Source organism: Prionailurus viverrinus, chromosome C1 (assembly GCF_022837055.1).
Source record: "Prionailurus viverrinus isolate Anna chromosome C1, UM_Priviv_1.0, whole genome shotgun sequence".
NCBI lineage: Eukaryota > Metazoa > Chordata > Mammalia > Carnivora > Felidae > Prionailurus > Prionailurus viverrinus.
The window spans coordinates 89705816-89731926 of record NC_062568.1 but is presented as its reverse complement, the minus strand read 5'-3'; the positions used below and the strand labels follow the sequence as shown (position 1 = coordinate 89731926).

General features: G+C 36.0%; 1 protein-coding gene across 2 annotated transcripts in view; it reads right to left on the bottom strand.

Moving 5' to 3' along the window:
* DARS1 (aspartyl-tRNA synthetase 1) overlaps positions 1-26111 on the bottom strand; it is a 64153-nt gene that overhangs the window by 10009 nt on the left and 28033 nt on the right. For both annotated transcript variants that reach the window (XM_047870285.1, XM_047870286.1), the window contains exons 5-10: positions 11381-11483; positions 8316-8396; positions 7277-7336; positions 5687-5798; positions 4698-4832; positions 1808-1955 (exon numbers count right to left, since the gene is read on the bottom strand). In XM_047870285.1, the coding sequence (XP_047726241.1) occupies positions 1808-1955; positions 4698-4832; positions 5687-5798; positions 7277-7336; positions 8316-8396; positions 11381-11483 (639 nt within the window). The remainder of the gene's footprint in view (positions 1-1807; positions 1956-4697; positions 4833-5686; positions 5799-7276; positions 7337-8315; positions 8397-11380; positions 11484-26111) is intronic.

Here is a 26111-nt window from a genome sequence, read left to right as displayed (position 1 = left end):
TGAAGCCACCTGTACACCCGATTTATTCAAATCGTGATGTAATAAGAAGGGTTAAGAAGATCCCAATAATTGATCTTTAATTTTTAAAAAAAATTTTTATTTTTGAGAGAGAGAGAGCACAAGTGGAGAAGGAGCAGAGAGAGGTGGAAACACAGAATCTGAAGTAGGCTCCAAGCTCTGAGCTGTCAGGACAGAGCCTGATGTGGGGCTTGAACTCATGAACTGTAAGATCATGACCTGAGCCGTCCGATGCTTAACCAACTGAGCTACCCAGGTGCCCCCCCAAAATTGATTTTTAAATTGCCTTTCTTTGCCTTGGATATTAATCCCCATTCGTTTCTATTAATGGTAATACAAAAATATAACTACCAATATTTTAAAATACATTTGTATATTATTCTTCTATGAGAAATAAGTACTAAGGATAAACATGAGAGGGACATGACACAAGCTAGGTAATCCAACTTAAAACTGACACAGAAACTTAAAATTACTAAATGACTTAAAGAATATAAAAAGGCTTTTCTTTCTAGGTTGCCACCTTAAGTCTACTTGAAAAAGTCTAGTGATGATGGTGTCTGAGTCTCTAATTTGTCAACAAAGATTTGATTAAACCCAAGGGCCCAATTCATGCTTGATCTGTTATTACAAAAACCAAAGTGGAAATTTTATATTCCAGTATTAAAGAGAGAAGATATCAAAACCCAAAATAAACAGATGTCAGAAACTTTCTTGAGTTATAAATGTGAAAAGAAAATGAGAAAAGCTCTGTTCCTTCACTGTAGTTTCAAATGGTATTTTATTTTATAAGGAAACATTAGTTGTCCCATAGATTATCTAAATGAAAATTGCTTTAAATAAACTGTACCGAAATGTTTCAGACAACTAAGGTTAAAAAAAAAAAGGCTGCCTACAATTACGTAGTCATCAAAGTAACAATGCAATGCAGAGAACACCTGGAAAATATTGGTGCTTATGCTACAAGATTTTTGTAAGATCAATAATTTAGACTTGCCATGGAGTAAATAAGATTCACAGTACTTTCTGAATCCCTTTTAAGTATCAATGAAGCATATCCAAATACATCAACAATTAACAGTTAAATCAGTACTCTTCAAATAAAAACTTCAAATACAGTCCTTTGTCAGTTATCAAAGCATTAGATAAGTCTACTCTAGCCTAATATTTAAGTACTGTTTCAAATATGGAGAAAGGAAAAAAAAGACTCTTGATCTTACTAAACTTATTTTCCATTTTCTTTTCCTATTTTCTCTGTGTTAAACATCATCACAAGTAAACAACTTTCAATGACCTTTAAGGGAGAAACTATTTGCCACTTTAGAGGGTATACCTAATGTGAACATTTTACATAATTCAATTTTTTGAACACCCTGAACATGTCTATTAACTTTCTATAAGATTCTTATCAGCACATTATTATTATTACCACTACCAGTTTGATAATAAACTGTTATAAAGGTAATATAGGCTGCATTTCTTTCAGACATTCAGGATGTAACATAAAGGGAAAAATATAGTTAGGTTGGTTCACAATCTGGTAAACTTCCCCACCAAAATGAGGTTAACTAGCTGAAGTCCAAGCTGACTTGGATCTAGAAGTACTAGTTTGAAGTATACATTTTTTCACTAATTAACTACTGATCATCTAAGTGGCAAGTACTCTCCTCCATATATATTTATGTTTATATATATAGCTTTACACTTTCAATTCATAAATTGCTTTATTTTGAAGAACTCAAACTGATTAGACATTAAGTCCACATAGGGATATAAAATATGTTTTTACCTTTCTTGGAGTCCTTTGAATATTTGTACTAAGGTGTCAGCAATTTCTTCCACAACTTCATGGTAATGGTAATTAAAAGCCATTTCAATGTCCAAACCAACAAATTCAGTTAGATGTCTGTGGGTATTTGAGTCTTCAGCTCTGAATACTGTAACATTAATAAAAGAAACAGACAGTAAATGGAAATTTTGGAAATTTGGGGACTTAAACATAAAATTTTTTTTTTTTTTCAACGTTTATTTATTTTTGGGACAGGGAGAGGCAGAGCATGAACGGGGGAGGGGCAGAGAGAGAGGGAGACACAGAATCGGAAACAGGCTCCAGGCTCTGAGCCATCAGCCCAGAGCCCGACGCAGGGCTCGAACTCATGGACCGCGAGATCGTGACCTGGCTGAAGTCGGACGCTTAACCGGCTGCGCCACCCAGGCGCCCCTAAAATTTTATTTACTAGTACTCAAATGGTATTATTTTCATTATCATTATAGGGTTTTGGAAAGACTTTTGATAAGCCATCTGTTTCAGCATTCTCTTGGACAGCAAGTTCATTATCAACTCTTAAAATCATGTAGTAAAAGCTGTAACAAATGTAAATTAATAAATGAGGCTCAGGAGAATCCCGAGGGAGTGCAAGATCCTGAAGAGCCTTTTCAGTAATTAAAAATAGGTCCAACAGTGAGTTCTTCTCAATTTTATTAAAACTTGACTCAAGCTAAATGAAATTTGTAAAAATGAAATAACATTATATATATTCTAGCCATTACCTCAGTCCAGCTCTTACTGTCCACACTGTACTGTCCTCCTTTCCCAGTCTTCCTGACTCTAGCTCTGCTCCATCTTTTCTACACGATTAATATTCCTATAACACATCCTTGCTCAGTAATTAACTAATTAACTACTGATCATCAATGGTTCCCAAATGGTGACTGAATGACAAAAAATCTAAAACCTTTATGTTTTTATAATTTAATCTTACCCTATATTTTCCATTTCTTCTTAACACTAACTAGTCTTATTTTTTATTTTCTCCCATGCTCTTTACTCATTCTGCTTCTGCTAACTAGAAAATGTAGTCTGTCCTTAAAGCCCACTTCAGTTTGCATTCTCTTTTCTGGTAACTCTAGCAAATTCCATCTTCTCCCTCTTTTTACACTATCTATACTACATAATTAACACCAATCTGCTGATTGTACACAGCACAATCTGATTATTCACTGTGAAAATCAGTTGATTATTTCCTGAGACTGCAATATGTATGCATGTCTTATTCTGTCTGGGGAGCAGGGACAATGTTTATTCCCTTGTCACTCAAAACATGGTCTGCAAATCAGCAGCATCAGCAGTACCTGGGACCTTATGAGAACTGCAGAATCTCAAGCCTCCCTCTAGACCTAACGGTCAGAATCTGTATTTTAACAAGATCTTCAAGTGATTCATGTGCACATTAACATTTGAGAAGTGCTGATTTTTTTTTTTTATGTACATGTTATCTAGCACAAGGCTATGTATGCAGCATACATTTAAAAAATTAGTTAATAAATCCAGAAAATTAACACAATTAATGCTCTTGCCAGTTTCTAACAGCAGGTATTTAATTTTTATTTAGCTACCAAAAACATATATATAAAATAACTTGGTAAGTTTTATAGAATGAAGCAAAGCTGGTTTTTGCTTATAACCCACTTTATTAAATAATCTGCCACATGATTATGTGTCCATGCTTAACTTTAAGCCAATATTTCTTAAAAGCCATGTCAACATAACCAAGTAAATATCAGATATTTCTTGTTAATAAATTCTAATGGACTTTATAGCACATTCTCAATGCTAAGAACAGTACAAACAATAATACTAAAATAGAACAGCTCTGAAATAAAATTGGTAGCAGAGTGTACAGAGGTACATTTGTAAGCTTACAACAGTAGTAAGGGGCTATCAAGGACAACAAATTACATTTTTTGAAAGATTGCAACTACTTGTTCTTTAGTGTTCATGGAGAGTTGAGAGTCCAAACAGGAGCTAATTACACCTAAATAATAATAAATAATATACTCAGGTATATTTCAGGGGGCATATATTATCAAAGCATGCATTTTCAAAATGAGATCTTCCCTAGGCAAACATTTTCTTCAGCAAACTTCTGTAGGGATATCAAATGGTTATGCATCTATTCACATAAGCGATGTTCAACTACTTAAAGAACTATTGAGCATACAATTTTGGGGGGGGGGGGAATTTCTACCTAAGCACATTGTCTTTTTTCCCTAAAAGTCTAGTGGCTCCCCCCTCCAAAAAAAAAATTGTTTTAAAGTTTATTTCTTTCGAGAGAGAACAAGATAGAGAGAGTGAGTGTGAGAGAGCTCACCAGCAAGCATGGGGGAGAGACATGAGACAAGAGACAGAGACAAAGAATCCCCAGCAAGTTCTGGCTGGCTGTGAAGCCCAACCTGGGGACTCAAACTCAGGAACTATGAGATCATGACCTGAGCCATAATCAAGAGTCAGATGCTTAACCCACTAAGTCACCCAGATGCCCCAAGTTTTTAAAGTCTAGTGTTTACATAGCCAACATATAAAAGGATTTAAGCTTTCAAAATGTCTGTACCTAGAGGCACCTGAGTGGCTTAGTCAGTTGAGTGTACAACTTCGGCTCAGGTCATGAGCTGATGGTTTGTGGGTTTGAGCCCTGCATCGGGCTCACGGCCATCTGTGCAAAGCCTGCTTCAGATCTTCTTTCCCCCTCCCTCCCCATCCCCCGCTTGCATGCTCTCTCAAAAATAAAATAAACATTAAAAAACAACAATAAAATATCTGTATGTAAAATGTGTTCCTAAAACCATAACTACAGTACAATTAATAAATTTTGAGAAAACCATAACCACCAACACCTTACCCGGTCCAATACAGAAAACCTTCTCAAAATCAGCACAAATACACATTTGCTTGTACAGCTGTGGGGACTGGGCCAGGTATGCATTATTTTTAAAATAGGACACAGTAAATACATTGGCTCCTCCTTCACTGGCAGCTGAAATGTAAACATTTTTGTTATTATAAATAACTGTGAACTTATCAATGCAAAGTTCTAGTAAAAACAGTTTACATACTTTTGGTTTAAGTATTTCACTTAAAAAAAAAAACCTGGAAAATCAAAAATTGCAGAGAAACCATAGTCTATGTAAGTCTTATACCTGATTCTAAACAGTTCATATTTAGATCAGATTTACTTCTTTGGCTATCCCTTCATTTTGCTTTTTCAGATATATACACTCCCTTTCTGCATCAATTTCAAATCTATTAAAGCTACTGTAGAAGGCCAAAATATTTTTTAAAAAAGGAGAAGATATTCTTAATGATTCTGTCTTAATGATTGTATTCTATCAAGAATACAATGTTCAATTCTTGATTTGTAACTAAATGCCATTTGTAATACACTTTTTAGTGTTATTTAAGCAACTTAAAAAGAGTTAAATGATTAAAATAAAGTTCTCATATAAGAATGAGAATTAATGAGATTTTCTAACTTGTAGTATTTAGTAGTATTACAATGCAGTTTATACAAAACAAAACTGCAATACCAATTTAGAAAGAAACCTACATAATGAAAGTAGTTTCTAATGCAACATATGTAACAACAATCTTGTTTCATGTGCTACTGCCTAATTTTATAATCACTACCACATAATGACTTCTGAAAGGAGATGTATTATTGGTGTCAGTGATATGTGACTGCTGCTATATAGCAGTCTTCAAAATAAAAAGTCTCATGGCAATAAACCTTAAGGGATAGTCGGGATTCTCAAATTAAAAAAAATTAATATTAAACAGCTTGGGGAGAGCAAATTTATTTTTAAAAATTAAGAGAAATCTCTTAAAGCATACCTGAGATAATTTTAGGAGTTTGGATCTCCACAAAACCCTTGTTAATTAAAGTTTCTCGGAAAAGCTGGCAGATACCAGACTGGAGACGGAAGACTGCCTGACTAGTTGATGTCTAAAAGACAATAATAAAATCTAATGAAATCAATTCCACACATTAACTGAGATGGATTTATTTTCGAATCAGGCCACCTGCCTAGAAAGTTCACAGAGGAAACACTTCATTGTATGAGAGAAAAGTTAGGTCAGATGACAATTAGTATAAGGATATATTTTTCATATTACAGGAGAATGGCAATTTTGCCTTTTAAAATCTCCAATGTCTCCAACTCGACTTTGCTGAGAGTCTATAAGAGATTAGAGAGTAGTTTAGACATAAACTAAGACGCTCAAAAGATTTCAAGTACACAATACTTTCCAAAATGTGAAGTCAAAGTAGGGGTTAAAAATGTGAATGCTTACAAGGGCCAGACAAATAACATAAATGGAATAAATGAATGACACTTCCTGAGTGGTACAGGGCATAGTAGAGGACATAATGCCCCGTCTGGGGTGCTAGGTAATGTTGCCATGCCACAGTATTGCCAGATTTACTTCCCACTTTTTAAGAAAAGCCATCTACATTTAATGTGCAAATCCTTACTTTACAACAGTAGCAGTGAATTTAAATGAAAAAAAAAAAAAAAAAAAGATACCCAAGAAAAATACTACTGGGGCCAAATTCTATAGGCACAACCAAAAACTTGTGGGAATACACAGCATGGACAAATAGAGTATGATGTCTAACTACTGTGGCCAAAATTATGAAAAACCTGAGGTTTCTAGGAAGTATCAAGGACTTTTGATTATTGTTATAGCCTCTTCTATAGAGACTACAGATGAAAATAAAAAAGGAAGTGGGACAAAAAAGCAAATACTCAGGGGAAACGTTAAGAGTGTACAATAAAGGTAGACCCATATGATTGCAGAAAAGTTGGAAAGAACTCTTAAGGTGACAAAGAATTTAAGCTTTAGGTAGAATATTTAAGGAGAAAGATGTGGTCAAAACATACAGAAAGATGACACTGGTTTTACTACAATAATGAAACCATTGAACTCTTTCACTTGCAACCAAACCAGAAAGGGAAACAGAAGACCTATGAGATTACTAAATAAACCACAAGGGCCAACTACTTCTTTTATTAATTCTGTGCTCAGATCAAATTCAAAGGATTGAGGCATTAATTACTAATCTCTACCTGGTCATTCTAAAATGTGCATATAATTTCTTGCACAATTTTGTAGTGATATTAATGGTTATGTTCTTACTAACTTGTCAAAAACAGGTATCACTTGGGAGCAAACCCATTTATTGGCTTCATGTTCCTTTGTCATTTTAAAATAATGCAAGTCAATATCCCATGAATTACAGCTCCACGGTCCTTGTGCCTGCAATTCTTTTTAGGGGAAGGGTCAGTCAGTCAGTAAGGTACATTGCTTTCTGTATTGTCATATGTATAGGCAATGAGTTCTATAAACTTGAGACATGTATGGTATCCCTGTCCACCTTGATTTTGGCACAATCATGTCACTTAATAAATAAATGAGGCATACCCTGAGATCAATAACTCTGTTGTCTAATCTTGTATCCTGGTTAACAGTAGCTCTTCCTTCCTAAAAAAAGATGAAAAAACAGATTTTACTAATTTTTTTAATAACACAAAAACACTTTAAGAAGCCATGCTTACTTTTAAGTGAGAATAGGTGTGCTTATGTGTGTTAATATTATACCCCCAAATCAGAATTCTGAGAAACAAGAAGCAGGGCCAGAGAGAAGCTATTGTTAAAAGAGACATGGAAAGAAGAGAAATGTGAATGAACAGAGGTCAATGCTTTCTTTACATCTCGCATCGCCTCAAAGCCTTGCCTCATTACTGGGACAGGAGAAGAACTAACCACCTGTGCCTTTATTGATTCCTGGATATTACCTGCTAGTTAAAGACTGAAGGAACAGATAAAACTGATGGAGTAGTGGGTCTCAAAGTACGTTCTGGGCACCACTAAATGTCCCAAAGACACTTTCAGGAGTCCATGAAATCAAACCTATTTTTCACAATGACACATTTTCACTCTGTACTGAGTTTTTCCAAAGTTTCATGATGTGTGCTTTCACAACAGAATAACTGCAGAGGCAGGTAAGAGAATTTAATTGTTGCCTATTAAGTCAGACATTATAAAGATGTGTAGACACGTAAGACAATGTCACTCTTGCCACAAAATTATTTTTTGTTTTTGAAAATATTTTTCAAGAAAGTTATTTTTGTCATTCATAAATTATACATAAATACATGATATTACTGTTATTTTTAAAGAATTAATACTGAAAAATTTCCTGTTTTAACTTCTAATACTGCAAAATATTGACAGATATACCTACGAATATAAAAGTTTGTGGGGGCAATTATTTTTAGGAGTGTAAAGGGATCTTGAGATTAAGAAGTTTGAGAATTGTTGATGTAAAAGTAAATTTAGATAAAAAATGAAGCTCAAATCAAATCACAGATATCTTCACACAAAAGTAGGACATCAAGTTTTCAATGTTTTGTAAACTAAATACAGAGGAAGCACAGTATTTCAAAAATATAGTTTTAACCTCTTCTCCTTCCACCTCAGGCCGAACAGCATCATCCAGCTGCAAGGGCAGGCGAGGTTCAGCCAAACTGATCACATAAATCTGAAAGTGAGATTACCAAAAATATCATGAAGCACACAAAACCTGTTATCTTTGCTTTAAAAAAATCTGCAGTTGACTTAAATATGAAGGTATGTTTGCATACATCTTAACTGAAACTACTTGCTAAAAATCAAACAAAGATGTACATGTTTTTTCACCTATAAAATGGGAATAATATTTCTTGTTAACATCCCTATGTTGTTGGAACAATGAGATAACACATATATTAACACTTTGTAAACACTAATATGCCTACCAATATGACAAATAAGTACTAACTGGAGTCAAGGGGCCTCAACTTAAGGCTTTGCTTTGTCACATAAAAGCTGTTGTTAGGCAAATCATTTAACCTCAGAGCTTCAATATCCTACTCTGTAAAATAAGGTCTGCAAGGAGAATCAAATGGAGTAATGAATATGAAAACATTCTGCTCTTTTGTGGGAGCCATTAAACAAATGTGTTATCACTGTTAATAGCATTTGGCATTTCTACCACTAGGACCAAAGTCAACCCAACCCTGCCTGTACATCTCCTCCCTTTTCTCATTCTTTTCCCAAATATCCCTTCCTTACTTTATATCTCATTTCTTGCTGCTCTTCTGGATTGGAAGCCACCACAGAAGGTATTCTTTTATGGTGTTAAAATTCCTTTTTATTTGTTAAATTCATTCACATTAATTGTACATTTTAGCACTAAAAAGCAGTTAGGTCATAAAGAATGAGCTAGGGTTTTTTTTGGCTACTCTTAAAAACATGTTACCCTATTAGTTACTCCCAATTAAGCCTGGAAAACCTGTTAAAGCACAAAAGGGAAAGAGACCTTATTTAGTTAATTCAGGGAAGGAAATCATATTCTTCCAGTCAGTAGATCGCATTTAGCACTCAGCTCAGACTCTTCAAGAAAAAGTGTCAGAAGGATACTGCAGTCCTCTTTATAGTAAAATAGATTTGTCACCACCTCTATACTCAAGTTATAGTGTTTCCCTTTGATGAGTTAACAGAAACGTGATTTCCCATGCAAAGCTGGAGAATGGAACAGCTACTCCTTCTACTTTTATAACTAGTAGAAATTCACTTCATCAGGTTGTAAGTACTCTGATCCCCATAACTTCACAGTGCTGGAAGAAAGTATGTACTCACTAACTGCTGGCTGAATAAATACATAAATGATAGGAAAGAATCAGTGCTTCTTATAAGATCCTTTTTAGGATATGATACTTTATACTTTGTGAGATACTTTATAATTATTTCCATTAAAACAAAATTTGTAAGCTTTTTAGGCTTTATATTTCTCATTAACATTTATTAAGTATTGAATGCTAAATATTAGAGTATTTTAGTTTTTTAAGTTTATATTTTGAGAGAGTGAGTGCATGCATACACACAAGTAGGAGAGGGACAGAGAGAGGGAGAGAGAGAATCCCAAGCAGGCTGTGTGCTGTCAGCACAGAGCCTGATGCAGCGTTCAATCCCACAAATCCCATGATCCCTCAGATCATGACCTGAGCTGAAATCAAGAGTCAGAAGCTTAACCAGCTGAGCCACCCAGGAACCCCAGGTAACTAGAATATTTTGGAAGTACATTTACTTGCTGTATTCACTAAAAATTTTTAATTAAAATATTGAAAAAGAAGTGTTACTTGGAAGATAGGAGGTTGTTTTACTTGGTCAGCATACCCTTAGGTTGGTTTGCTTTTACTAGGTTACCTACTTCTTGGTGGGCTTAGTATGAAATGAAGCTTACACAAAGAGAACATAGTAATCTGACAAGTCAGTAATAAATATAAGATTTTTTAAGTCTTGAAGTGTTCCCATGACGACTCCAGTTAAAAACAACCTAGTACTCCCAAATTAGTGTGCATGTATGAGTCTTTCTGCATCTGTCAGTCTCCCTGACTGCTCTCTTACACATGCTCACACACATACAAATACACATACAGGGGTGAGGATGGGAAGGATCTACTCCTTAAGAAAAATTTAATGATGCATATTGTAGATACAAACTAGGCCTGGACCTGAGAACTGCAGGTTCAAAACTGCAAGGTTATTTCAAAAGCACTAAATATTTTTGAGTTCACTTACAGTATTTTAGAAGTCAATGGTAATGAACACTTCTAGTTTTTTTGTCCAAGAACAAAATGAATGTGGGGTAAATCTTGTATGAAAGAAGTTATTGCTAGAATGTAAAACCAACACAGTTTTGCCTCTTTTGATTTCTCTACACTGTATATTATCAGAAATATGATGACAATAAGGAAATATAATCATTAAGAGCGTAATTAATCAACCATTAGAAGTTATTATCAGAAGGAAGTTCACAGTAAAGTAAATGCATAATAGCTTTTCAGACACGTTTTATATATTTTATATTTTTTAATATTTTTCCCCATGTGACTGTGGCAGATTGCAAAAATGGCTCCAATAATTCCTCAGGCTCCTGATTACATACCTTTTTTCAAAGATCTTGCCTTTCTTCCCATCAAGAGGTGGCATCTACTTCTCCGTCCCTTAAATCTAAGTTTTTTCATGTAACTTGCTTTGACCAATGACATACTTAGCAAATGTGATACAAGGAGAGGCTTGAAAAGTGCTTACACACTAGGGCTTTCCTCTCTTGCTGCTGGGAACCCTTCTGGCACCATGCCAAGAAGACTGGGCTAGTCTGCTGGATGAAAAAAGGCCACAGGAAGAGATGTCCCAGAAATATCAGTAGGCCCCGTTGTTGTCATGCAGAGCAGATGGGCCATCTCAGATCGATGACCCTAACTGCCAGACGTACAGAATCATGAGCAAATAAATACTTTTAAGTCCCTAAATACCGGGATGTGGTTTGTCATATAATAAAAGCTAACTGATTCAGTAATCAATTTATAAAACTCAGTATTTTACACATCAACTCTAATTAAGAACATATAGATTTGACATGATTGTAAGAACCATTTAAATCTATTTCTGTACACAATTTTATATTTTGAAAAAAGTTACCTTTTGAACATGTAACTCTACATCTTGCTGTGTACAGCTTCCAATTTTTTGATTCACTTTTCTCACAACACCTTCTACGTCTACGATACTCTCTTTGTTGATGCTGTCAAAAGAAAAAATTTTCAACTTTAATCATCTCATCAGAGGTGTCAGAATTCATTTGGTGTTTCAACAGTAAAGCTGAATATATTAAACTCTTCTTTAATACAGTAAGCCACTTGAGATAAAGTCAGTCTATTTAACCTACTTACAATAAGTTATTATGTAGCACACCTTGTGAGATTCCTTGAAGAGATGATTTTCTAGATGCCATAATTTAGTTACCATTCGTAAAATACGCTGAACATAAATGGCAACAGGACTAGCACTGAATTGTGAAAAGTAGAAAAAAGTCTTTCAATTATTCATTAAAGAACATTTCCCTTCCTATAGTTGAAATTTACAAACATCAGCATTTCCTATAAGGAGAGGCATGGGCTTCAATTAATGCAATTATTGGTATGTAATGGAATTAAATAATAAAAGAAGGTAAACTGAAAGTATTTCAAGGTAATAAAAAGAAGTTAGGTTGCAGCAATTAAGCCCTCATTGCCTATAGTTTCTGAGTACACACTGTCATTGGAATTATGGCAGACAGCCTATAGCATTGTGCAATCCCATTTAAGGATGTCTATATGAAGCTCAATATACATTAAATGGGTCTCCTATGCAGTTTAATTTTATAACAAACTTGAATTCTGAACATAAGACACTCAAATTCTGAAATATAAAATAGATGAGGTAGATTATTGAACTCACCAATTGATTATTTTTTGATCTCTAGTACATAACAAAGGGAGAAAGGGTATAATCCTAAATGGTGGTTCCTGTACAAAATGTATCAGTTTTACTTTTGTGTATATTATTGTGCTGACAGAATGTATCATAATACATTTGTGGAAAAGGATTAAGATTTAACTTTCAGTTCTTGGAGAGTGATGTGGAGAACATCATGGCGGCTCAACTGGCCAAAACTATCAATGTAAAACTACCAATTAAAACTCTTGGGTGGGGGGGGGGGGTAACTGGAGCTGCTGAAGTAAGGTGAAAAGAGAAGGAAGGAAGAAAAATGCAAGATAACTGGGAGAGAGTGGAGTTCCTGACACAGCTGGCATAATACAAAGGGCAAACATGTATCAGGAAAATCTGTTCTGGACTCAACTGTTTATCTGCTATGTCATAAGCCCCAGTTACCTTTTATATTAACCTTTCATGGCTCAAGTTCCAACCTAGAATCCTGCAGAACAAATGACAAGAATCTAAACAAAACAAAAGAAAAAAAAAAGAGAAAGAAAAAAAAAAAGACAAGATTTAACTTTCACAGGAAAACTCTATTTATTCTGATAAGGAATTGTGTCCTTAGTAGTTTTAGTGCCATCTGACAAGATTCCAGAAATCCAACAATCCTTATTTTACCCACGAGAACACCACAATCCGTTTCAATGAACGTTTGCTCAGGGTTGGAAAGGATCAAAATGAGGATAATAGGAGCAAAGTGGTGAAGAAAGGAAGAAAAATTTTCCTTTTTTCACTTTACCATACTGCTTAGAATCCTATTGTGTCTGATACCAACTTTAAAAAAACAAACCAACAGCATAGATATTTATTGCACTCTCTTAAGTCTCCTGCACTAGAACTAGTACCTAATTACTAGCTAAAATCTTGTGCATTGAAGAAACTCAGAATTTATTGTGGCATACTGTTAAAGGGTTTTCTAACACTGGCAATCTAGGGTCACTGAATCTTCCTTCAGTGTGATTTCCACCTACCAGTCACTTCTGTTTGCATGAGTAAACTTGATACAGCCTTCGTGAGAATTCTGTTGCTTATCTCACACGTCTCCATGAGGAAGGCTTTTCGTTACTGATCACATTGTGCTTCATTGAGTAACCTGTCCGGCCCCAACTAGAGCTCCACTCTGCCACATTCCTGTTATGATCCTGCCCCTTTTGGGTCATCCCCTTGACTCCTTAGTCAGAAAATCTTCAAGCTTACTCAAGTTAAACTACTCTCAAGATTGAGCACTAAGCTAATATCCTTTCAGAAAAAAAGCTGGGGTGTGATCAGACACTCTGCCCTACCTAACAGTCCAATTAAAGAAAACAAAATGTTCTTTCTCCCTCAAAAGTACCAGATGGCTTCTTCTATCCAGGACCTGAGACTTGTAACTAAGTCTAAGTCTACCTTTAGTACTTTATTTAATTCAGCAATATTATATGATAAAATACTTGAAGAGCTAGAGAAAAAAATAACCACCATTTTAAGCATCATTTCTAGTACCAAACAACTCACAAAAAGGACTTCTGAAAACCTAACTTAATTCTTAAACTAGGGCCAAAGATAAACTTCTATCACAAATTAGTCTACTGAACCAATCAGAAAGAAGGTAGAATTAACCAGATACAGAGGATGCTTATAATTTTTTTTTGGCTTTCCAATCTCAGTATTATCTTCTTATTATACCTAGCAGCTATACGCTGTTAACAGATACTCTTTAAATACTCTTTATTATTAATCTTTTGATACTAGTAACACCATTCCATGATTTTTTAAAACCTTGGATAATTTAGCCCTACTACAGCTACATCCATATCTATATCCATCTAACCTTATTTATTTGTAGACACGAATGAATTCAGTGTAAAATACATTAAAACAAAACAAAGAGTCAAATTTGTAGAAAACAATCAGACCAGAACTTTCTAGTCCGCATTAATAAAGGGTTATAGAGGGTTTTACGTGTATGTATGTGTATAACTAGAGTCAATGGAAGAGGGATAGGAATCTTTGAATAAGCTACTGCTAGAAGGATGGTATTCTACTTTTAGAAAAAGTCTAATTTATATGATTTTAACTGATATTGTATGTTAAGATGGCTTAATACTTTATAGTATATACAGTATAGTTTGCTGTCATATAGAGACCCTATTAAGGTTTCAGCTTTACATTCTGAAACTAATATACCACTGTATCTTATTTTGAAAGAGGAGTATGTCTAACAGACAACTAAAAGCCTTGGGTTTTTAGAGGATATGGCAGGAAAAAAATCCATGGTGGAAAGCAGAGGAACTCCTGGGAACTATTTGATTGTAGAAGAAATGGATGAAGTAAATTAAACACATCTTTCGAAGAGCTAAGTCAGCTATTTTTATTATTATCACCACCTCCCAACGCACATTACTACTGTGTTGTGTTCTGTACCTCTTCCATTTTCCAACCACCCTTCTGACCCTGCTTATAAATAGTCACTCTACAAATAAGTTAAATTAGTTATAGCCTTGATATTAAAAATACCCTAATAAGGCTATCCTGTTCATGTTATCCACTAGAAACTGCTAACAATCAATTTAATAGTTTACTTCTTTTTAAAAAAAAATTTTTTTTTAATGTTTTATTTTTTATATTTGAGAGAGAGACAGAGAGCGAGTAGGGGAGGGGCAGAGAGACAGAGACAGAATCTGAAGCAGGCTCCAAGCTGTCCGCACAGAGCCCAACGCGGGGCTCAAACTCACAAACCGTGAGATCATGACCTGAGCCAAAGTCGGACGCTCAACCGACTGAGCCACCCAGGCACCCCTAATAGTTTACTTCTAACTTAAATTGTTTTTATAAAATAAAATTTTAAAGAGCATCATTCTTTATATCAAGTATTTTATAAAAATATTTTGATTGGCTATCAAGTTTTTATTTATTTATTTTTTTTAAACTTTTTTTTTTTTTCAACGTTTATTTATTTTTGGGACAGAGAGAGACAGAGCATGAACGGGGGAGGGGCAGAGAGAGAGGGAGACACAGAATCGGAAGCAGGCTCCAGGCTCTGAGCCATCAGCCCAGAGCCTGACGCGGGGCTCGAACTCACGGACCGCGAGATCGTGACCTGGCTGAAGTCGGACGCTTAACCGACTGCGCCACCCAGGCGCCCCTAAACTTTTTTTTTAAACATTTATTTATTTTTGAGACAGAGCATGAATGGGAGAGGGTCAGAGAGAGAGGGAGACACAGAATCTGAAACAGGCTCCAGGCTCTGAGCGGTCAGCACAGAGCCCGACGCGGGGTTTGAACTTACGGACCGCGAGATCATGACCTGAGCCGAAGGCGGACACTTAACCGACTGAGCCACCCAGGCGCCCCTCAAGTTTTTTTTTAAACAAATGATACAATGTATGAATAACTCAATTATAAAACATGCAACTTCGGAGAAAAACAAACAGTACTCAGGTATCTGAAGGAATAAAATCCCATCTTTCTACCACGACTGCCATATAGTTTACTACTTAGGGCCTCACCAATAACCTCAGGGGCACTTTTATTATCTGTAGTTGTTATCAATCTTGAATTGTTATCAATTTTCATAACTATATTATCTAAAAAGCAACAAACTAAAATAGATGCTCATAGTAATGGCCCTGTCATTAAAAAAAACCTCAAAACTGGGGGTGCCTGGGTAGCTCAGTCAGTTAAGCGTCCGACTCTTGATTTCAGCTCAGGTGATGATCTCACAGTTCATGAGATTGAGCCCCATGTTGGGCTCTGTGCTGACAGATTCTCTCTCCCTGGGGTTCTCTCTCCCTCTCTCTCTGCCCCTCCCCCCCCCAACCTTAAAAAGGAAGAATGTGTAAAGAGGACTTCAGGGGCGCCTGGGTGGCGCAGTCGGTTGAGTGCCTGACTTCAGCCAGGTCACGATCTCGAGGTCTGTGAGTTCGAGCCCCGCGTCGGGCTCTGGGCTGATGGCTCAGAGCCTGGAGCCTGTTTCCGATTCTGTGTCTCCCTCTCTCTCTGCCCCTCCCCCGTTCATGCTCTGCCTCTCTCTGTCCCAAAAATAAATAAATGTTAAAAAAAAAAAAAAAAAAAGGACTTCAAAGATTCTGTTAAAAAATTGTTAGAACAGTTTCAGTACTTGAAGGAGGTAAGCTTCATAGTCTAAAATAATGTACTAATGAGTAATGCCTTAGTCTTCAATGTTGCCAAAACATTTTTAAAGTTCTTAGCTTATCTCTGTAGTGCACTGAATTCTTACTCTCAAGTCTTTGCTCCCCTATGGTAAGTATTCATCCACACCTTTGCCATGGCTTCAAAGTATACAGAAAGTACTTCTTTGTCTTGTGGCTTTGGGTTTGGCCATATGAGTTGGTTTATATGTCAGTAGATATGATGCCGGTAAAGGTTTGAAATACACTTGTGTGGCTGAACTTGCCCTTTAGCATTCCTGCTTTTCTCCATAAGATCATCCCTAAAGATCATTCCTAAAAGGAAACTGAGAAACACAAGGAGCAGACCAGGACACAAACCACAGCTTCAAAACAAGCCTAGATGAGCTGAGCTTTAGCTCAAATATAAGAGCAAGAAATCAAGGTTTATTGTTGTATGCTGCCAAGTTTTTAAAAAAGTTTTTTTTTTTAATGTTTATTTTGAGAGACAGGGAGAGAGTGAGAGCATGCAAGTGGGGGAGGGGCCGGAGGGGGTGCAGAGGATCCAAAGACGGCTCTGCGCTGACAGCAGAGAGCCCCAAGCGGGGCTTGAACTTGTGAACCAGGAGATCATGACCTGAGTCAGAGTTGGACACTCAACTGACTGAGCCACCCAGGTGCCCCTAAAAAAATTTTTACTGTTGGTAAAGTATACAGTACATAAAACTTACCATTGTAACCACTGTTAGGTGTTTAATTCAGTGGCACCACCACCACTATCCATTTCTAGAACTTTTTATTATCATATAACTCTGTACTCATTTAAATAATTAACTCCCCATTTACTCCACCCCTCCCCCCAAGCATAGCTACTGGTAACCTCTATTCTACTTTCTGTCTGTATGCACTTACTACTCTAGGTACCTCAGGTATGTGGAACCATGATATCTGTCCTTTTGCGTCTGACTTATTCCACCCAGCACAGTGTTTTCAAGGTTCATCTATGTTATAGCTTGTATCAGAACTTCATTCTTTTTTAAGGCTGAATAAAATTTCATTATATGTACATAAAACATTTTATTCATACATTCCTGTGCTGATGGACATTTAGGTTGTTTTCCATTTGGGTTATTGTGAAATAATGCTGTTAAGAATAATAGCATACAAGTATCTGTTTAAGGCCTTGCTTTCAATTCTTTTGGGTATCTGTCTAGAAGTGGAATTGCTGGATCATATGATAATTTTATGTTTAAATTTTTGAGGAACCACCATAGTTTCCACAGCAGCAGTGCCATTTTACACTTCCACCAGCAATGCATGAGGGTTCCAATTTCTCTACATCCTCACCAACACTCATTATTTTTCTTTTTCTTTTCTTTTTTTTTTTTTTTTTGGTAACAGTCTTCTCAATGGGTATGAAGTGATATCATTGTGGTTTTGGTTTGCATTTCCCTGATGACTAGTGATACTGGGCATCTTTTCATGTGCTTATTGGCCATATGTATATCTTCTTTAGAGAAATGTCTATTCAAGTCTTTTGTCCATTTTGGAACTGAGCTGTTGTTATAAGTTATTGGAGTTTTTATATATTCTGGATATTAATTCTTTATTAGATATATGATTTACAAATATTTTTTCCCATTCTGTGGGTTATCTTTTCACTCTCTTGATAGTGCCCTTGGATGCACAAAATGTTTTAATTCTGATGATGTCCAATTAATCTAGCTTTTTTGTTACCTCTGCTTTTGGTGTTATACCTAAGAAATCACTGCTAAATCCAATGTCATACAGATTTTTGGCCTATGTTTTCTTCTAAGAGTTTTCTAGTTTCAGCTCTTGTATTTAGACAGTTGATCCATTTTGAATTATTTTTATTTCTGGTGTACAGTATATATCCAGTTTGGCATATGGATATCCAGTTTTCTCAGCACCATTTGTTGAAAAGATGGTCTCTTTCCCATTAAGAAGTCTTGGTATACTTGATGAAAATCAATGGGCCATATATACCACGGCTGATTTATGGGGTCTCTCTTCTATACCATTGGGTTATGTGTCTAGCCTTATGTTAGTACTACATACGTTTGATTACTATAGTTTTGTAATAAGTTTTAAAATCAGGAAATGTAAGTCCTCCAAATTTGTTCCTTTTCAAAACTGTTTTGGCTATTCAGGGCCCTCTGAGATTCCACATGAATTTTAAGATGAATTTTTCTATTTCTGCAAACAATGTCATTGAGATTTTGACAGGGATTGCACAAAATCTGTAGATGGTTTTGGGTAGTGATATCATGCTACAAAGTTTAAGGTGGTTTGTTACATAGGAGTTTTTTTTCCAACAGCTGACTAATAATACAATCTGAAGTTTAAAAACTTATAAAATTAAAAAATATGCTTGAGGGGCGCTTGGGTGGCTCAGTGAGTTAAGCGTCCGACTTTGGCCCAGGTCACAATCTCACAGTTTGTGAGTTCAAGCCCCGCGTCAGGCTCTGTGCTGACAGCTTGGAGCCTGGAGCCTCATAGAATTCAGATTCTGTGTCTCCCTCTCTCTCTGCCCCTCCCCAGCTCATGCTTACAGTCTGTCTCTGTCAAAAATAAATAAACTTAAAAAAAAAAAAATGCTTGAGTTCAAAGCTCTCATCTGATCCTAAAAAAGGGCTCTGAAGTAAGTGAAAGTTTATTTGTATTTATCACATACACACTGCAAATCTCCACTGTGTAGTATGCATTGTAAAGGGATTTAAGGGGCACCTGGATAGTTTGGTTGATTGAGCATCTGACTCTTGATTTTGGCTCAGGTCATGATCTCGTGGTTTGTTGAGATCAAGCCCTGTGTTGGGCTCCTCACTGGTGGCATGGAGCCTGCTTGGGATTCTCTCTCTCCTTCTCTCTCTGCCCCTCCCCTACTTGTGCTCTCATTCTCTCAAAATAAATAAATAAACTTAAAAAAAAAGAAATTTAAAGGAAGATATACAAAATTTGACTATGAAATATTAGGGTTGATTTAATATCAAACACAGCAGAATTTATCCATTCAAGTGAATATTAAAATTTGTTTTTAAATGTTAATTTTTGAGAGAGAGACAGAGTGCAAGTGGGGGAGGGACAGACAGAGAGGGAGACACAGAATTTGAAGCAGGCTCCAGGCTCTGAGCTGTCAGCACAGAGCCGGACGCAGGGCTCAAATCCACAAACCGTGAGACCATGATCTGAGCCAAAGTCGGACGCTTAACTGACTGAGCCACCCAAGTGCTCCCATTCAAGTGAATACTGAATTCTTCTTCAAAGTGACTGTTCAGGGAAAGGTTGTAGGGACTATAAACACATCTAAACAAAACAGCACTGCCTACAACAATCTTAAAACAACTTATCTGGAATTACTTCTTGGTTTTGTCACATAAGTTGTTTTTTTTTTTTTTGCGGGGGGCAATCTCATTTATACCTATTGTTTACTACCTGTCAGAAATGCCAAAGATCATGATAGAACTCTAGATGGGGGAAGTAAGGAGACAAAATAATAATAATAATAAGTAAATAAAAGAGAGCGGCATTAGAGATGCAAGGAATAACATGTTTCAAAAAGGAGAGAGTAATATATCAACTATGGGGTTAATACAGATAGAGATTAACCTTACATACAGGATTAATACAGACAGATATAATTAATATATCAACTATTGGTTAAGTGGCTGTCTCCAAACATTTTTGGTAATTTGATGTCCTCTATCAATAAAAAAAATCTAAGGGTACATACCCCAATATGTATATATTTTATCTATCTTAAAATTATATACATGTAATCCTAAATGTAGGTTATTATACCTATACAAACGTAAATTCAGGGTAAGCCTCATAATTAGCTACAGTGAATGCAGATCCATACTTTACACAGTCTTCCCAATAATTCCCAATTTTGGAGCACGGACATCTTGCCCAATATGATTAGATTATCATTAAAAAAAAAACAAACTGCAGAATGCAGCTGATACAAGGATCTCACTCTAAGAGTATACATGTGTTAGTGTTAACATTTTCTCATTTGTGCTTATGTTTAAATTTTATCCTCAATCTGTGGTCTCCTTGGTTGAATGTTTTTTAAGCCACCTGTCCTTTTTCTGGGAGTCAGTCTATCATTTTAATACATATAAATAAGTAAATATAATGCCCCCAAACCAAAATGAAGCACAATAAACTGCAATTGGTTACAATACGCCAAAGTGAACCAGAGTTAGGGTACCAGTGTTAGCTCCTTTTTGTTATTGGAATCCTGCAGTCTTGCTTCAGGGACCTCACATACTATATGCGACATGTGACCTTCTGAGATGCTATCCAAGTGACAGGCCCAGGGTTTATCTATAAATGAACTATTAGAAAAACTCAAACTCTTTCTTACTTTTTAGATAAGGAAGGAAGGGAAATAAATAGCAGCTTAATTATTTTCTTTCTTTCAATGGATAATCTTGAGCAAATCATACTGTGAAGACCACTGAGATAAGAAAACAAGAATCATAAACATTGAGAAAGGCTGTTGGGTAGGTGATTTACTGTCCATCAGTGAAAGTTTCATTTCTGTACAGTCCACAGGTGAAAAAGTATTTAACAGCACATGACTTTAGTTAAACAGATCACCATTGTGCATTTCAACCATAGAGAAATAGATCTGGGAAAGAAGTACTTTGTGTACCTCTTGTTGCTGGGTCCCAGTGTGAGGTGCTGACTCCAGCAAGTTGTCTTGGAAGAACAAAGAAGAATCACCTCCAATTCACACTCACCAACTGCCCCTCACCAGTGAAGGATGGGAAATGGCAGGGTTTGCTCTTATGTTTTAAAGTTATTTTTGAAACGCTTTTTTATACATTGTTTCAAAAACTTTTTTATTATAAAAGAATATACTTATTTATTGTTACAAATTCTAATGTTAAATAATCATTAAAATTAAGTTTAACTTTCCCATCATATACCCAACCTCTTCTTCTTATAATCATGGTTTACTACTTGGTCTATACACCTCCAAATTTTTTCTCCTTTGCAAAAAATATGCAATGCTTCATAAATTTTGTGTTGTCCTTCTATGGTAGTTTTGTTCACTTTCCTCTGTATTTTTTTTAATGCTGAAGAAGTAAGAGTTTCATTTTTACAGCTCAAACAAAACTGATTTATATATATATAAACACCTAAAGTATTATTATTCCCACATCACTGACCAATTTCCTTTTATGTTCCAGTTCCTGTGTGAAGTGCTTTACACATATACCACTTCACTTAAACTTCCCAAAGGCCTACAAGATAGGCATTACCACCGTTTTATAGTTGAGAAAACTTATTAGACTCTGTAAGAGGTCAAGTAAGTAGCCTAAGATCACACAACAGTAAGATCATGTACTGATTACTGCACTAGAGTATTCTGTTCTGTTACAGACTCAACGAATTACACCAAATTCTAAATACTCCGAATACATCATCAGCTCACTCTGAAATAATACATTCTCATTTGTAGAAGCTCACGAGCTGCCAGATTCCTTTATAGTTTATGTGAAGTCAACTGGAAATAACAGGCCCTTCACAAATAGTTTTCATATTGCCCAAGAATTGTACTATCCACTTGTAACACTGATGCATCTTAATGTCCTGCTATTATTGCCAGCCTCAATAGAGGTTCATCAGAATCTTTGTATAAAACAATATGATGTTATTACTTAAAATTATATTTAACTTAGAAATTAATCCTATAAACTGAGAATTTTTGATTTTAGACCTACTTTAATTTTAAAGCACTTCATTAAAGTTTTCAAAACAAATGTTGAACTAGACAAAAACAAATGTAAAAGTTCTGTTTCTCCTTCAATAGATAAGTATCTCAATCCAACAAAGAAGTATAAACCATCTATATGCAGTTTTTCAAAGAGTTGCAATCAGGTGCGCCTGGGTGGCTCAGTTGGTTAAGCATCCAACTCTTGGTTTCCGCTCAGGTCATAATCTCACGGTTGTGAAACTGAGCCCCATGTTGGACTCCGTTCTGGGTGTGGAGCCTGCTTAAGATTCTCTCTCTCTCCCTCTTCCTCTGCCCCTACCCCACATATGCTCTCTCTCTCTCTCTCTCTCTCTCTCTTCAAAAATAAACAAACATAGAGTTGCAATCTACAGCAGTGTAATGGCCTAGCCTACCTCCACCAACTTATCTATATGATACTCAAGGAGTACTCACATGCCCACCTCTCTCTGGGCCTCAACTATACATGATATATTCACAAACTTCCATCACAGCACCTATAGCATGTCTCTGTATGCAGTTGTTAATCTATTTTTGCCATCTCCCCAAATTAAGTTCCTTATGTGATAATGTGCCATTGTATACCCAAGCCCAGTAGGGTGCCTGGACCAGAGGAGGTACTAAATAAGTTTTCTAAACCAGTGAGATTTCCTCTGAACATTATTTGATATTTTACAGTTACAAAAGCTAATGTAACAAACTGAAATTTCAACTTACCAACTAAATAAAATACATATTTTTAGATGAAAGATCTAGAAAGGAAAGAAAATGCACAAACTTGTATGCAGTGAGGTGACTCACAGAATGAAAAACACACTTGTGACTCACCAGCTACGAATAAATCACTTAACCACAATGACTAATATGAAGAAAAAGAAAATAAAACACCTATATGTACAACTAGCAGTCTGAAAAAGCCTTTTTTTCAGAATCCAAATATCTCTAGGCTGGGTGGGAAGAGGGGTTTTATATAAGCACAAATACCAAAATTCAATTTTTAACTTTAACCCTGCCATTCAAAATAACCATAGCCCTTTACAGTAGTTACTATAACTTCAGCTTGAAACTTTAAACAATGTTTTACATTCACTGTAGTACTTAATAGCAGTCAATACAAAAAGGCCTCTAGGGCAACCTTTACAAACATTTTGTCTTTACAAAACTCAACCATAACTAATACAAGACTACTCTGTTCATTACTTTAAGATGGTACTAAATAAAATATAATCTTTTAAGAAAAAAAGGGATGACTTCTTGCTTCAACTTAAACACCAGCTACTAATACTAAGGTTAGAAGAGTAATGTCAACCTAAGATGGAGATCCACAAACACAGGAATGGATAGGTATCCCATCTTCCTGCTCCAGACAAATTCATTTAAGGAACACAAACCATTTTGGATACACAATTAAGAACCTCTTCTTAAAGATCTCTAGGGAATAAGATGTGCCAACCTTCCTATGTAGCTCATTTAGTTGCTTCATTTTTATATGCATTCAACCATGAGAAAATTGATCCTTCCAACAAATTGATTAAAATAATGTGCTGAGGAGTCCTGTGGCACTTAAATCCAATTAGTGAGTCAACTTTTCAGATTAGTATATTGATGAATTGGATATTCCTAAGAAAAGATAAGTGGGGAAAGCAACTGACCTCATATTAAGTGCCAATGTTGCTCTTAAGGAATATATTCAAAAGCTAAAAACTGCTAGTGGTATAATCTAGTTAGTAAGGGAAAGATAAGCACTTCAGATTTAATATCTAAAGTAAATGCTAAGATAGTTACCTACTTAAGATATTAAAAGTGACCTCATATTTTGCCTTTTAAATGACTGGGAAACCCCAGCTGGAACTATCTGATTTGATATTTTTAATAGTGGACTCCTTGCTTTTTTCCACCTGGTATATGGCCAGAGGGAATAGAGTTAAATGTAGGGCCTCATGGAATTAACATATAAATACCATTATTTCTGCCACTTTGTTGTATAGGAGTTCACATGTTTTAAATGTCCAGTCTCTCAGGGTAGCACACTATTCAAAATGGAAACACCTTGAGAATAAATAAACAGTCCTTAGGCACTCCTCTAGTACGAAAGATAATTGCAAGCATTTCACATATAAGATCTGATCTAAGACAGTATGAAAATTAACCAAGGATTAGAAATGGCTTTTATCTTATGGCCGTATTTCTAAGCATGCTATTTTCCAAACCAAAGATTCTAGCAGAATGGGTGGTTGGCTGACTCACTAAGCTGCTACCTTTCTAAAGTGAATGCATTAGTAAAGTAAGGATTTTTGCTTTATTTACGTAAGAGTCCACCAGAATTTATTTGTTGCTGTCCATGTGCTGTTTTTAAGCATAATACAAGGCTGACAATATATTAAGCAATGGAACTCCTAGTGTTCTCCAAATTTTTCTTTTTTCATTATACTTAGAAACCAAGGGATAAAGAGGAATAAGATACTGAAGAGTTCAACAAAACAAGGAAAATAGGCAGCCTACAAACTTCTATTTTCATTATAAAGTAGAATACATTCCACTAGGTCCAGCTGAGGAATAAAAATCAACTGTTGTGCCACAAATACACAATCTACTCCTTAACCTTTGTGTTAGATTATGGGATCAGCAATCTATGGGGGGCAGGTCAAAAGAAACAAAGAGAAGGGGGAACAGTGGATAAGGATGCAGTGAGGGCAGTTCTGGGAATGGAAATGGCTTGCATGAGATCAGAAGAGGACAGAAGAAGTAGGAGAAAACAGGGAGATTGGTAAAAAGATCAGAAGTCTTGATGAGGTCCAACAGAAGATTAAGAGACATGGGACAGGTAAAAAGATGAAAATTATGGTTAGAGAGAATGGCCACTGGAGTTTAAAATTAAGTTCTAAGGGGCAAAATCCAAGCGGCAGCCACAGAAGTGAGCTTTTGAAATAAAGCAATGATAAACTAGTGGAAGAAAAGGAATTTTAAGGCCAACGTATTCCAAATGGACACCTAAAAACATTTAGAATGAGTTGACTTAAAATGGGAGGGACAGGATACCGTCTGCCAGAAAAACAAAATGGCTTTGAGTAAAACAACCTTCAGTCTTTGGACTCTTCATGAACTCAAAAGGCTGGAACTTCTCTCCAATTTACTTAACAAAGACAAACTTAGGTGATACTGCCAGCTGCCTATCCAAACCCACTCTCCTTTTCTTCATGGCAAACAGAACCCCACCCCCGTTCAGTATCTACTCTATCTGGCAAAGTGCTCTCAGAGAAGGTGAGTGCATCACAGCTCCAGAGAGTGGGTCGTGTTTAGTCCCAGCCCATCCTGGGAATTTAGTCCAGATTGATGGTGTCATTTCCACATAGTGTTTCAAACTGGAAACTCTGAAGTAATTTTCCACTTCTTTCTTTTCCTCACCCCACACATCAGCAGCCATTAAACAGATAAGACCCATGTTTTTACCCACTCACTGGGCAAACATAGTTATCTCAAACTTTAAAGAGTACCATCATGTTAGCTATAATACTTGTTTTGAAATGTGAATTAATCCCAACACAACTCATATATTAGGTATCAATGTGAGCATAATGAGAAGTCTGTGCTTGCCTATGTCAGATTTCATGAGTGAAAACACAAGGTCAGTATGGACAACTGTACTCAGGTGAACTCAAAACACATACACCTCAAACATCTATGTTATAAGCCACGTTTGGTGGTATAATGTGCCTTCAGGTTTCAGACAGCCTTCCTTCTACCACTTCAAAATGATTTATAAACTGCAACTCTCTGACACCCATTTCCACAAAGAACAGTATATTTTTTGTAAGACAAAGTGCTGATAACAAGTCAGAGAAATCAAATACTGTATGACTTCTCTTCTATGCAAAATCTAAAAACCAAAACAAATGAACAAACAGTAAATCAGACCTATAAATACAGAGAACACACTGATGGCTGCCAGAGGGGAGAGGGTGGAGGGATGGGTAAAATAAGTGAAGGAGAATGGGAGGTACAGGCTTCCAGTTACAGA